The sequence below is a fragment of the Mixophyes fleayi genome, chromosome 2 (genome assembly GCF_038048845.1).
Source record: "Mixophyes fleayi isolate aMixFle1 chromosome 2, aMixFle1.hap1, whole genome shotgun sequence".
Classification (NCBI taxonomy): Eukaryota; Metazoa; Chordata; class Amphibia; order Anura; family Limnodynastidae; genus Mixophyes; species Mixophyes fleayi.
In genome coordinates, this window is record NC_134403.1 from 197,377,427 (window position 1) to 197,390,819 (window position 13,393).

General features: G+C 37.1%; 1 protein-coding gene across 1 annotated transcript in view; it reads left to right on the plus strand.

Annotated features, from left to right (window-relative positions):
* RPS6KB1 (ribosomal protein S6 kinase B1) overlaps nt 1-12,537 on the plus strand; it is a 35,712-nt gene extending 23,175 nt beyond the window's left edge. The window contains exons 10-15 of the mRNA XM_075195302.1: nt 333-440; nt 1,105-1,167; nt 1,851-1,928; nt 7,440-7,547; nt 8,239-8,351; nt 9,846-12,537. Of these exons, the coding sequence (XP_075051403.1) occupies nt 333-440; nt 1,105-1,167; nt 1,851-1,928; nt 7,440-7,547; nt 8,239-8,351; nt 9,846-10,083 (708 nt within the window). The 3' untranslated portion in view covers nt 10,084-12,537. The remainder of the gene's footprint in view (nt 1-332; nt 441-1,104; nt 1,168-1,850; nt 1,929-7,439; nt 7,548-8,238; nt 8,352-9,845) is intronic.
* Nucleotides 12,538-13,393: the final 856 nt, after the last annotated feature.

The window sequence follows — 13,393 nt, forward strand, 5'->3', positions numbered from 1 at the left end:
TTCTATACACCAGTGTTCCAGTGGTTCCCCCATTGGACTCTGAGTAAAGGATTTGACAGTAGTATAAAAATTTATTTTTTCGGATGCCTGCATCACAAGATCACTCACTCCTACAACTGCTGAATTAATTGTCCCATATTTGTTAATATATTACCACGTAAATGATGCATGGTGGAATGAGTATGGCAACACACCTCCGTGTGGTTATTTGCTAATGCTGTATAACCATGTTTTAGCATACGTTTTCTCATTATTTGCGTTTTTGGGGGGGGGGGGGTGTTTGTGATCTCTTGTATTTTAACAAACTACTTTTTGATTTAATCTACTTACAGCCACCCTTTACTGGTGAAAACAGAAAAAAAACTATTGATAAAATTCTTAAATGTAAGCTAAATTTGCCCCCCTACCTCACACAAGAAGCCAGGGATTTACTTAAAAAGGTATGTTTCCATGTGAATAAAAGTGTGTGTGCATCTTTTTTCTTTGCCTGATTTAAATCTCATACCTAATTGAGGTTAGTTTTGACAGAATAATTTGTAACAGGATGAATAATTTTTGAAGCATAAAATATGGGTCCATGTTCATATCAATATAATTATTTTTTTTCCTCCTCCCCCCTGTCATACCCTGAGTGGACTAATCAGTAAAAGAAAAGTGCATCATAAATGCATTTTTTTTTTTAAAGCGCGTTTTATATATGGGTCATTGACCTTCTCTACATGAAAATGTAATTAAAAAGCTTTGTTGGCCTGTGGTATTATTAAATAAGTTCAGTGCAAGGCTGGATATGATGGGCCAACCAATGTTATGGAAAATGATCAGTGATCTGGGCTGGTAGGTATGTACATTAACAGCATGAAATGGGGAGAGGAGTGTGTACAGTATTATACACCAAACCCCAACATTGTGGGTCTGTAGGTCATGTATGGAAAAAGTGCCTGCAAACAATTGGGTCATATAAGGGCGAAAAAATAGGAAGTGTCCCCTCTTACAACACTAAAACTGATACACCTATGATGTTTATATAACGATATGTGTATGTATATGGATGATAAATAAATAGAGCATTGTATATGTAATATTTCCCACCCCCCCCTTCTTCAGCTGCTAAAAAGGAATGCTGCCTCTCGTCTTGGAGCAGGTGTCGGGGATGCAGGGGATGTTCAGGTACATTTTTAATACTTCCTCCATTTACTGCTATACTTTTCCTTGCACCCAAAATTTAGTACTAATGTAGTTATCCTTCATCTAGCGAAGTTGACTGTAAAGTGGTGCCAAGGTATCTTAAGTTTGCCCACTTCTAGATTTAGGTTTCCTAATGCCAGATATATTGCTCTTTTTGTACTTAATTGTTTTATATCTTTCATCTGTTTGTAGAAAAGACATCTAACTTAGAATATATGTATTATGAATGGAATGCTTGGTTTCTTTCCCTCCTTCCTGGGTTCCTGGGCGAAGATATGTTGACCTACTTATGAATTCCTAGGCAAAATAACAAACCATGAGATTAACAAAAATCATGTTTGGAAAGGTGTACCTTTTCCCCACACTGTTCATCTGTCCCAGCAAACCCATAAAGCTACTTGTACTTGTTATAAAATGGGTAGCTACAATGACCTTTAAATCACACATCCTATATATTTATGTACCCTACAGAGATCTTATCCAGATTAAGGTAACTATTATGAAATTCAAAAGCAAACATTTTCTGGGTTATGAAGCAATGCCCACATTTGATTAATAAATGCCCCACCTGTGAAATGGGCAGGGAGAGCTCAGCCCCTCATTCAGCGCCTAGTGATCTGGTAACCTCTGTGAAAAATCAATTTCACTTTATTCTTGTATTTCAGGCCCATCCATTTTTCAGACACATTAACTGGGAAGATCTTTTGGCTCGTAAGGTGGAACCTCCCTTCAAACCACTCTTGGTATGTTTGTTTTTAATATATTTTAGAAAAATGGCTCATGTATTCTTGTCTGTAGTTGTTTCAGTAGAAATTGACAGCGTGGTTTGCTCTGCCTTATACATGTAATAGGCGTCCCCATCAGAAAAAGGTAGTAGGAGTTGCTTTATATTTAAGGAATGAGATAAATGCCACAAAACAGGGAACTGCATTTAGAATTAAGAGTATATGGGTAACTTTGGGAAGCGGTGAGGTTATTCAAATAGGAATAACTTAAAGATGACCAGAAAAGATGAGGAATTGACTGGATGTTTAAGAAGTAATCAATTGGATGTAAAGGAACTGTGAGGCAATAATTATGTGATATTGATTGTAAATCAGTCAGTCCCTTTCTGGATTGCTTGTGCGTGGGGCATCATCTCAAGCAGTTGGGGAACATGATAGGAATCATGCCAGATTTAGTCATCACAAATGGAAACACAGCAGATCTTTCTGTAAAAGAGAGGTTAACCTTTAGTGATCAACAAGCAGTGTGATTTAATATACAGACATTGGTAAAGCAGAACTGAACGAAAATGGAGATTTTAGATTTTTAGAAAGCTGACTTCTGTCATGAGAAATCAGATCTATGGCATTGATGGGTGTTGACAGAGTTTTGTGTCAGATATGTACATAAAAGGAAGAAAATGCTGATCTGTTACTCAAAGTTGGTGGCAGTTGTTTTAAGTGTTAAAAAAACCGTCTGTCTACCTCTTATAAATGCAGTTGGGGGAGGATATATACAGCCGGTTAACCCAGACTCGGGTTATAATGTCGATGATATACAGCCAAGATTATTAAACAAACTTGTAATAGTGCTCGTAGTACCATTAACAAAACATTTTAACCAATCGGTTAATTCCAGATTATTATTTTTTTGTGTAGTGGAGTTACAAAAACCAGACAGGGTAGAATGAGAACTATAGACCTGTGAGATTAGCAACATGTTCATGGAATCCTGTTAAATGGTTATGGGTTGTTTTTGGGTTTTTTTTGCATTCTTGTTTTTTTAAAAAAAATTGTTTACAAATGGGGTACAGAAAATAAAGTGGAGATCAAATAAACCATAACTTACAAAAATGAGAAAAGCAAGATCAGAAAGCAGAAAGAAAAAAAAAACACCTTTCAATGCAGGTAATAGTAACGTGAAGGATGTTGTTGGAAAGTCAAGCAAGGCTAAAGAAGTCCATCTAGTGGCACTCCCTACATAATGTATGCATGTCACTTAAACCACTTCATGATAGGGACTGAAGCGGAGGTGGAGTAGGGTAAATCTATCGTCTGTTTCGTAGCTGTGCTGGATTTTGGAGATTCTGGACAGGGTAAGGGGAGTAGCTGTCTTCCAATTTTGAGCTATTAGCTGCTCAAATCGCTATCAGGATATGACCTAGAAGATGGCGATCATGTTTGGGGACAGAGGAGGGGTAAAGGTGGAGCAATGCCACAGCAGGGTCTGAGGTAACCGGCCCTTTCAAGACTATGGCAGGAGGTGTTTGCTTTCATAGCTAAAGTGGTTGTGTGAGCGGGCATGTCCAAAAGGCGTGAAATACATCAGCTACTTGAGCGCATTAACACCAGCAAAATTTAGTTTGGGAGGGATAGAGTCGATGGAACCTGGCCGGGGTGAGATAAGTCAGTATGTCAAGAACTTGGGCCGGAGAGGGAGACAAATATTTTACAAATATTTTATGTCCCAAAGAAGAGAACTGTCCCCTAGCCTATAGAGGGTCTCGGCTTAATTAAATCAATGGCATCTATAGCTCGTCTCTAGGGGAATTGCGACAGAGGTGCCAGGAACGGAGACTAAGCTGCGCCTTGCCTGCGCCGGGACCCAGAGTCAACAGAGCTGAATTCACACCTTTTGGGTCTTGAGATCGAGTCTCTGGCTGCACCTAAATGGAAAATAAAAACGTGAAACATAACCTAACACTAATGCAAGTCTAGGCAGGAGCCTTTACCAAAGTGACCTATCTCCTAAGGCACTTAAAAAACTGAGGTATCCACAGGAGAGGAGGGCATAGTAGGGGACGAGAGTGGAGATCAAAGAAGTTGATAAGTGCCTAAACTCCTAGTCCCACTACTATACCTCAATGTATCGCAGTGTCCCCCAATGGCAGGAAAGAGATAATATTCCGCTAATAGTTTACGGAATGCTACAGAGCGGCCTACATTGATGCTCGCGCCTGTTGGACATGGGTTGTGGGATTTGTCAAGTTTAGGGTCTAAAGTTGTCTCCCAACATAATCAAATCCTGTGGTACTTCGGACACTTCCTTGCATAATGGTTTAAGGAAAAAGATCTTATGTGAGTTGGGGGTATATAAAGAGACTTTGGTCACCCGCATATCTTATCTTGGTTGGGCTCCTGGAAGAGAATGACCAGTCTTATACTCTACTTTCGTCTAGAGCAGTGATGGGCAAACTTTTTCAGGAGCGGGCCAAATAAACAAGAAAAACTTTAGGCGGGCCAATATAATTTATTTAAAAACTCAAATATCGAAATATATAATACACATTTTTTGAATGGGACGGGAGGGTGTTATATGGCAGTGTTACCTCTATAAGTGCAGTGATCGTACAGACACAGCACTTATTTCAGCAGGTTGTTGCAGATCCGTCTTTCTGGTGAGCCACTAACTGACAACACAGCAGCCAATCGAAATCCGCATTAGTATATGACCCAGCCCATCTCTTCTCACATGACTTTCAGCCATTAGGGGGCGGGCAGGTGTTTGAGTGATTGACATACGAAGTGTCCTTTTAGGAAAGAGGATGAAGTGTAATGGAGGAAATAGCTGGGAAGGCATAAAAATGAAGGTTCTGACACACAGGGTCGGCCCTAATAATTTTATGCATATTTTAATGACATTTTTTTAAAATATTGGTGGGCCGGATAGAACCTCTAAGTGGGTCGGAACTGGCCCGCGGGCCGTAGTGTGCCCATCACTGGTCTAGAGGGTGAAACAGACTCGGGATATAAACAAAATAGAAACACAGTTCCTCTTGAATGGCCCATTAGAGGAGTAGACTAGCAGGAATCTCAAGTCACAAACATAGGAGTGGGGACCAGGAAGAGAAGTGGGTCTTCTGTAGCGCAATCACATCTGCTCTACGTTTGTGTAAGATGGTGAGTGCAAGTCTACGTTTGTTGGGGGAGTTGAGATCCCTAACATTCAAAGAATTTTTTTTTACCATTGTTTAAGTAATTAGGGGGAGAGATCTACGGAGGTAAATGGTCATGAAGGTGTAACCCAGGAGCAACCAATGGGAGTGAGGGGAGGGCTAAAGGGGTGTGGGCAAAAAAAACCAAGAGGAAGAAAACAACTAGTCCGCACAATGGGGCTAGAGCAGTGGATCTCAAACTTTCTCAGTTCAAGGCACCCTTGGGGTCACCATAATTTTTCCAAGGCACCCCTAAGCCAAAATAATTATAAATAAATATATATATAGATATAGATAGACATATAGATATAGAGATATAGATATATTTAGATATAGTTTTATATAGATATAGATAGATATAGATATATATATATATATATATATATCTATCTATATATATCTATCTATCTATCTATCTATCTATCTATCTATCTATCTATATATATATATATATATATATATATATATATATATATCTCTATATCTCTATATATATATATATATATATATATCTATCTATATATATCTATCTATCTATCTATCTATCTATCTATCTATCTATATATATATATATATATATATATATATATATATCTCTATATCTCTATATCTCTATATCTCTATATCTCTATATCTCTATATATATATATATATATATATATATATATATATATATATATATATATATATATATATATATATATATATATATATATATCTCTATATATATGTATATGTGCAGTTGGGAGTTCGTATCAAACAAATAGTGTATTTTTTTATTTTTTTTAACTTGGCAACTAAAGTAATGTCCGGGTGGATATAGCCTACTTTAGCAGGCATTTGATACAGTTTGCCACAATTACATTAGTGCAGAAACTAGATTTGACTCCCAACATAGTGGAATGGATAAAGGTTTGGCTAAAGCACAGGCGAAAGTGGTGGTGTCAGTTGTGTAAGCTCAGACAGGCTGGTCACCAGTGGATTACCTCAGGGATCTACCTTGCGTCATGTTTTGTTTAGTGTATTCATTAGTGATGCTATTTGTGGTGCACCTTTTTGCAGCTGACAAAAAGATTTGTAACAGGATTGATACCCAGAAGGGGTAGATGTGTAATGATTTAGAGAAAATAGAGGAATGGAACAAATATTAATAACTTAAATTTAATAAATTCAAATTTAAAATAATGCATGTAGGAAACCCAAATCTGAAAGCAGAATACAGAATAAACTATGTATGTTAATAGGGGTAAGGGACATTGGAGTTTTAGTTTCAGATCTGAAGGGTAAATAAACGAAATACTTGGTTGTATAAATTTATTAGTATTAGGCAGAGGAAGGTTATATTGACACTTTGTAGGTCATGAGTATGATTTCACTTTCAGTACTGTGTACAGCTCTGAAGGCACTATTGCCTAAAATATTAACATATAATAGAAATTTAAGTGTTCCTTAAGTAGTGCATGGACTTCTTACCAAAACTATCCACGAATGGGAGAGATATAGCACTTATTGTTCTCTACCCATCCCCTGACTCATTATTTTTCTGTAGGCATTGGACGAGGGGCTGGGGCTTAATGACGTTCTTGTGCATCAACTTGATGACATCAACAAGCCCGGCATCCCCCTGTACACACCAGCAGTAAAATAGTTGCGGGGGTCAGGTAAATATAATTTGAACCCCTTGGGTCCCACTCGTCCTTAGCACTGAAGGGGTTAAGTAGAGCAGCCAGAGTGATTATAATACAGTATCCTCCTTTGCTGACTATCTGGTGACTTACACTGGAGAGCAACAACAGTGATAAACGTCCTCTACTTTGCTATTAACACATTTCCGATGACGTTGGAGATCACTACAATTTGACTAAGGAGGCAGTTATTGTAAAACGGAGTCCATTCTCGCAGAATAACCAAGTAAAATGACTTTCTGTTCAAGATTTACACACACTTGGATTTATTGTTCCCCATTTAAGTTTGCATCACAGTTGCGGATTATGAAATTGTTTGGTTACTGATAAAATAAACATTTGATTAACACAGATTTACAGTAGAAAGCTTCCTCATCTTGGGGTACAGCATGTCATCTGGATTAAAGCAGAAAAGATGGCATGCTTCTGAATGCTACAGCCTATACAATTGAAGTACTTCATTTGCAACCTTTTTGTATTCACAGAATAGTATTCAAACTACGACAAAATTCTTGAGTTCATAGCATCTGGAAAGAAAGTACTTAAGTGTAGCAATGTGGCTATAAAGGGACATATCATCATCCTCCTCTGTCTTCCATTTAAGCTTTTTCTTTTATATATATATAAAAAATGCATTTATCTTCACAAAGCAATCCGAAGAGGATGTAAGCCAGTTTGACTCAAAGTTTACACGTCAGACGCCTGTAGACAGTCCAGATGATGCCACTCTCAGTGAAAGTGCCAACCAGGTTTTTGTGGTAAGTCGACCATTATTGGAGTAAATGTGTTTTTGAGTTTATTTTTATTATATAGATAGTGTCAACATCTGGAAAGCATTAGCATCCATGATGGATATATTGTTGGGAGGTACTTATAGGGATAAATGTACCCTATTTACAGTGTTAGATGTGCAGCATTAGCCAGACAATGAGCACATCAAAGTAAATAAACCATGGGCACAAGAAAAAAGCATACACTTGTACAAACAAGCCTTTAAAATAAATGTGCAAAGGTTAAGTGACAACTAATTTCAGTTTAAAAACTAGTTTGTAATTTTGGTAATTGCACCACTTGTATACCTCCCTGAAACTGTTCTGGTGTACCTCCATCGTAACGGTTGTAATGATTTCAGTTTGGTTTCTAGGCAACTGCCTGTTAAACAGCCTCTCAACCTAGCAGGTTTGAAAGACCAAAATAAAGTGATTTGCACTTTCTTTCAGTCCCATGAAGTTTGCCAGATGACACATTGATAAACAGCTGCTGGCAAAGGGATGGTATCAGCAGAAACCAGAGGCTTGTGTGCTTGACAGAAAGTCTCATCTAATTGTTTTTGCATGGATGTTAATACTTTAATTTGCATATTTCTTTTAATAAAATAGTTAAATTCAAATCCAAATTTTGTTTCACTTTTATAACATGAACTGCTTGGCTGTCTTATCTCATTTCCAGGGTTTTACATATGTGGCGCCCTCTGTACTTGAAAGTGTAAAAGAGAAGTTTTCATTTGAACCAAAAATTCGGTCTCCTCGCAGATTCATTGGAAGCCCTCGGACACCTGTGAGGTAACGTTCAGAATTTCCAATAATTTATTTGCTACTACAAACCAGACTCTTAAATATTTTACCTGTTTAGTACATCTTGGGCCCCAGTTCCTAATATCCAACGTACGTAGGTTTGCAGAGGATGTCACATAGCTTAAAGTGTAGAAATCTTTCAGAATTTCTTCAAATGTGAAAGGTTTAAAGATTACCTGTCATCAGGTTCTTACTTCTTGCTTCCTTTGTATGGTGCCTAGTGCCAATGTATGAACATAATGGTTTACCGCTACGTCAGTGTTCGTTTGACCAGCAGAATACTTGTAAAGTAGCAAGACTGTGATCCTGAGTCTAGCTTTTTATTGTGCTATATTCTCTCTGCAGCTGCTTCCTCATGATAACTCGCAAACACCAGATGATCTGTAAAAGGAAGCTTGTTTTAGTCACACTTCCCTTCCTAATTTTAATTGACCAGCCTCTTGACTAACCATATATGAAAAGACTTTTATTCAATATACATGACTTTTTATAGTATTGAAAAGTAGGTTCTTGCATATTTACACCTGTATAGGACAGCTTGGAGAAACCACTTTTGAAACCACTTTTGGGATTTCTCTTAACTCCTGTCACCTGGCTCAAGCCCTTTAATAGACTTTATATCGCCAAGTTTTGACTCTGAGGAGTCCAGATTACTCAGTGGCTAAAGAATTTGCATCTTCAGCTGTCTTGTGAAATTTCAGTGATGAGACTTCCGATCTCTCATTTTTCCTGTTCAGTTTTTAATTATCACTGCTAATGAACATTTTGTCTTGTATATCAAATCATTCTACCTACCTTCCCTTTGTCTGGTACAAAGCATTAATTAGTCACATGATTGATTTGGGGTGGTCCCTTTAGCTCATAGATCAAATTTACAGTGTAGTGGGTGAACTGAAGCAGTGCTAGCCATATCTAATGTTCCCGACTAAAGCCTGAGGCTATGTAGACCTGACACCAGATAGAAAGAGAGGGAAGATATATGTTGTAGTCCTACGAATATATTTTGGGTCTTGTATGTGGATATTATTACTACAGTACAGACCAATTTTTAAACGCCTTGTTTATGAAACGGTCATATAGATATATATGCTCCATTTCAAAAATTGTGTAGTACTCGTTAAAATTGGAATGCTTTTATGTTGTGGTGTGGTGACCTTTGCCAGACTCTGTTGTTCACTAGGCAATGCTTGTCTCTTGATATGGTGTCTCTGAGGTTTTTACTGAAGAGGGCTGTTCGGTGGTTTGAACCCGGCTGGGTAGATTTGTTTCAAAAAGCTCAAAATGCATAGGGAGTAGAGTATCTAAGCAAAGCATCTGAATGTGGATAATTTGATGCTAAGCATTTCAAACACTAGTGTAGCCAGGTCATTGTGGTCATATATAAAATGCAATTAGAATGTCTGACTTATCTTTTTTTTTTTTTTTTTTATTTATATTTTGCCAATTTTTTACACTGACACGCTTTTTTTTTTATTTTTATAGCCCTGTAAAGTTCTCACCTGGTGACTTCTGGGGACGAGGAACAGCTGCTGGAAACATAAGCGCTCAAACACCAGCCGATTTTCGAATGGAATCGAGTGGTGTGGAACAAATGGATGTGACTGTAAGCGGAGAAGCCTCAGCACCACTACCAATTAGACAATCCAATTCTGGGCCATACAAAAAGCAAACCTACCCATTTATGCCCAAGCGACCGGAACATCTACGCATGAATCTATGACAGTGCAGTATTACCTGATATATTTTGACTTGTACAGGTGGTGAAACCAAGGAACATTAAAACCCAGCTTAATACAAAGCAAAAATATAGATTTTGGGAACTACTTCAAATCCCTCTATGGGGGGAAAAGAAATATGTGGTCTTGGTCACTGCACAGACCAATTTGGAAAGACAGAGGAATGAACATTTTTTTAAAAAAAATATAAATAATATATATATATACACAAATATATATATCTCAATCAGTGGTGCAAAAAAAAGCAGATTATGAAACTGCATTCTGTTAGTAAGTTCCCAGCATATTCTTTCAATGTCAGACTTGGAAGATAACCATATTTGCTCAAGGATTTAATTTTATTTCACAAGTTTACAGTTTTTTGTTTTTTTTAATTTAATATATTAACCATTCAAGGAGTCCAGTTGATGGAGGATAAGATGTCACTTTGCAAGGACAATAATTGCAAATATTCAAGTAAGGCTGAAATTAAATGGTCTTAATAGTTTGCTTGCACAGGAAGATTTAAGTAATAGGATTTTCTTGAAACAAAACTATGTTCATGAATATCAATCACAAACTTCCTTTCCCAAGTTATAAAGGGCTATTTTGTCCTAGAAAGTAATTGGCAGTCTTCCATTTTGTTTTGGGGAGTATAAGTGTTTGGTAACTTCTATATCAGCACGTTATAATTGCAAGAATGCTTGAAATCACACTGTATTTGCTGTTGAAGTGTTTCAGCAGAAAAGGAGATGAGTGTTAAAGGCCTTTCTCCAAAAGTAATCTACATTTGTACCTTGATACTGGAGTGTTATAGACTACCAGTAATGTATTTCTTAGCTACTTAATCTATTCTCATCTGTTTTCTACACCTCCAACCATAACCTTAATCTGGTTGCCTCGTTAAAAGAACTTGAAGTGCTGGGACTTTCTGATTGTAAAAGTATTACATGGCCTTTCTACTCATGTCTTCCATAGAGAGGGACTAATGTCCCTAGACCTAGGGAATGTTATCACAATGCTGGTTTTGTTTTGGATTCTGTATGAATGGCTTATAGAAACAAAGAAAGAAATAAAGGTAACTTTACCTTAATTGCCTTAACAAAGCATTTTCATGAACATCTCTGAGGCTAAATAAATCATGATCATTTTGTATGGTTGTACATTAACAAAAATCCGTTAAAACTGTTGTCCTACTCATCTGTTACCTGTCTTTGTGTAAGGTTTAAGTGAATGATGTTCTCTAAACTAGATTATGGTAGCTTTACTTAAGGCAGCAACATAAACCTTTTTTTTTTTTTCAGTACACAACTGAGCCGTAGGAAACAAGCCATAGAAATGTTTATACATTGATGTCGTTAATTGAATAAAGAAGGCAACAATTTGGAGCAGTTGTCACTACAGCTGTTGCTCACTTACATCTTATGACGTCCATTTTACCCTGCTCCATAACCAACCAGAATTTGGCATAACGGGCCTACCTGTCACTTTAGTGAAAAGACCACCTCACACAAATTGTTAATTCTGCTACAGTTATATCATCACCCATTGTGTGTATTCTGTACATAATGTACTACAATGTAAAGAGATGTTTGTTTTGTCAGATAAAAATAAAGTAGCATTTCCCATTGTACTACAGAGGCTTGGTACTGACTGGTGGATGGACAAGTAAAGTTATTGTCTATAACTAGGCATCCATAGAAGTGCAGGTTAGCAACAGCGTGAGTGCCGAAGGTGGAACATCCATTGCACCCAAATAAGTGGGTGTTTGTGGAGTTTAGACTGGCACTTATGTTAAACATTATATATTTCACAGTTCCTTAAATCATTTTTGGCTAGACTTTAGTGTGATTAGAAATATTGGAATAATGTAAATTTGACATTTCTCAATTATAGTTTAATGTTTTTTGTTTTTTTTTAGAAGTGTGAATTTTAATTAAGGTGTCCATTCCTACATTATATAATGAAAATATAGGTATGAACCTTTAAGTCAGCATTGTTTGGGAGTTTGGCATAATGCAGATTTCTCATAATCAGCCATGCGGTTATCATTTATTTATAAAGCAGCAACTTTTTGGGGCGGCGCAGTAGTTAAATATTCCCTTACAGCGCTTTAAGAATGTTGTATTATGAAATGTTTTGCTTTGAAATAAAGGTTTTTTTGAAGGTTGTGAAGCATGCACAGTTTTATAGCAGAAGTTCTCAAATGATCAGAAACCATGCATAAATTAGACTTTTAAAATTGTTGACCGTATTCAGATTTCCATAATTGTTTTCAATGTATAACTTTTAGCAGTTAGGTTTTATGATTTTTTTCTTCATTTAACAAACTGTAAGCAATTAAGTCTTATATTTTCCACAGACGGTTTGGGTGGGTGAATACCCATTGTCCTTGAACTGAGTGTGAATCAAACATTGGTAATCCTATTTAATGGAATTAAACTGTTAGTTTTTTTGTTTTTTGCTTTTGTAGTTTTTATATGGAAATGTTTTGTGTTGATGTGTACACAAAAAAAGAACAAAAGTGACATGCTTATGCTATACTGCAAATTGAATCTAGTGTGTCGTTAATAATCGTAGCATATTCCTTATGGGAGGGGGCCATGTCTGCAATTTGAGAGATGATTTTAAGAGCAGTCAATTTAACCATTTATCTACTGGGCAGTGTTTCAAAAATCAGTACCGGTGTCCATTCTTTGTGCTTGCAAGCATAATCCACAGTCTAGTACCATAACAGTCCAGTACAATAATTATTGTGTGTGTATAGGCACAGTCGAGCCCTAATAATAAGGTTGACTCTAATAAACTGCATTCCACCATGTTAATTTTGTGAGAAGGAGGCATGATGTTTTAGGGCCTGCATTTTAAAGGGTTTTTCTTGGGAGAGCGTAACTCAGTGTACAAGATGTTTTAAGACTTAGGGGTTTGTTATTATGACTGAAAGCTATTATGACTGAGGTGTGCCTTTGAAAGTTGACAGGTTTGAGAAAGTTTATAGTTTTTTTTACAATGTGGTAAAATATGCCCCATTTTAAAGAGTGGGGATTTCACAGAATTCATTACATCGCGAACATGTCAAATACAGGTGTGTGCTGAGTGGATTCAGACTGGCTTCACTTGAGTACAAATATGGCTGCTCGCTAAGACATTCAGTTCACTCGCTTGGGGGATTAAAATGACAGATCTTCATGTTCAGTAAAAGGGGCAGAGTGGACTTCCCTGCTATACGATGGAGCAGCTGTTGGCTCAGTGACAGGTGGTGCCTGCAGCGCTGGCGGTAAAGTCACCTTATTCCTAAGTGATTCTGATTGTGCT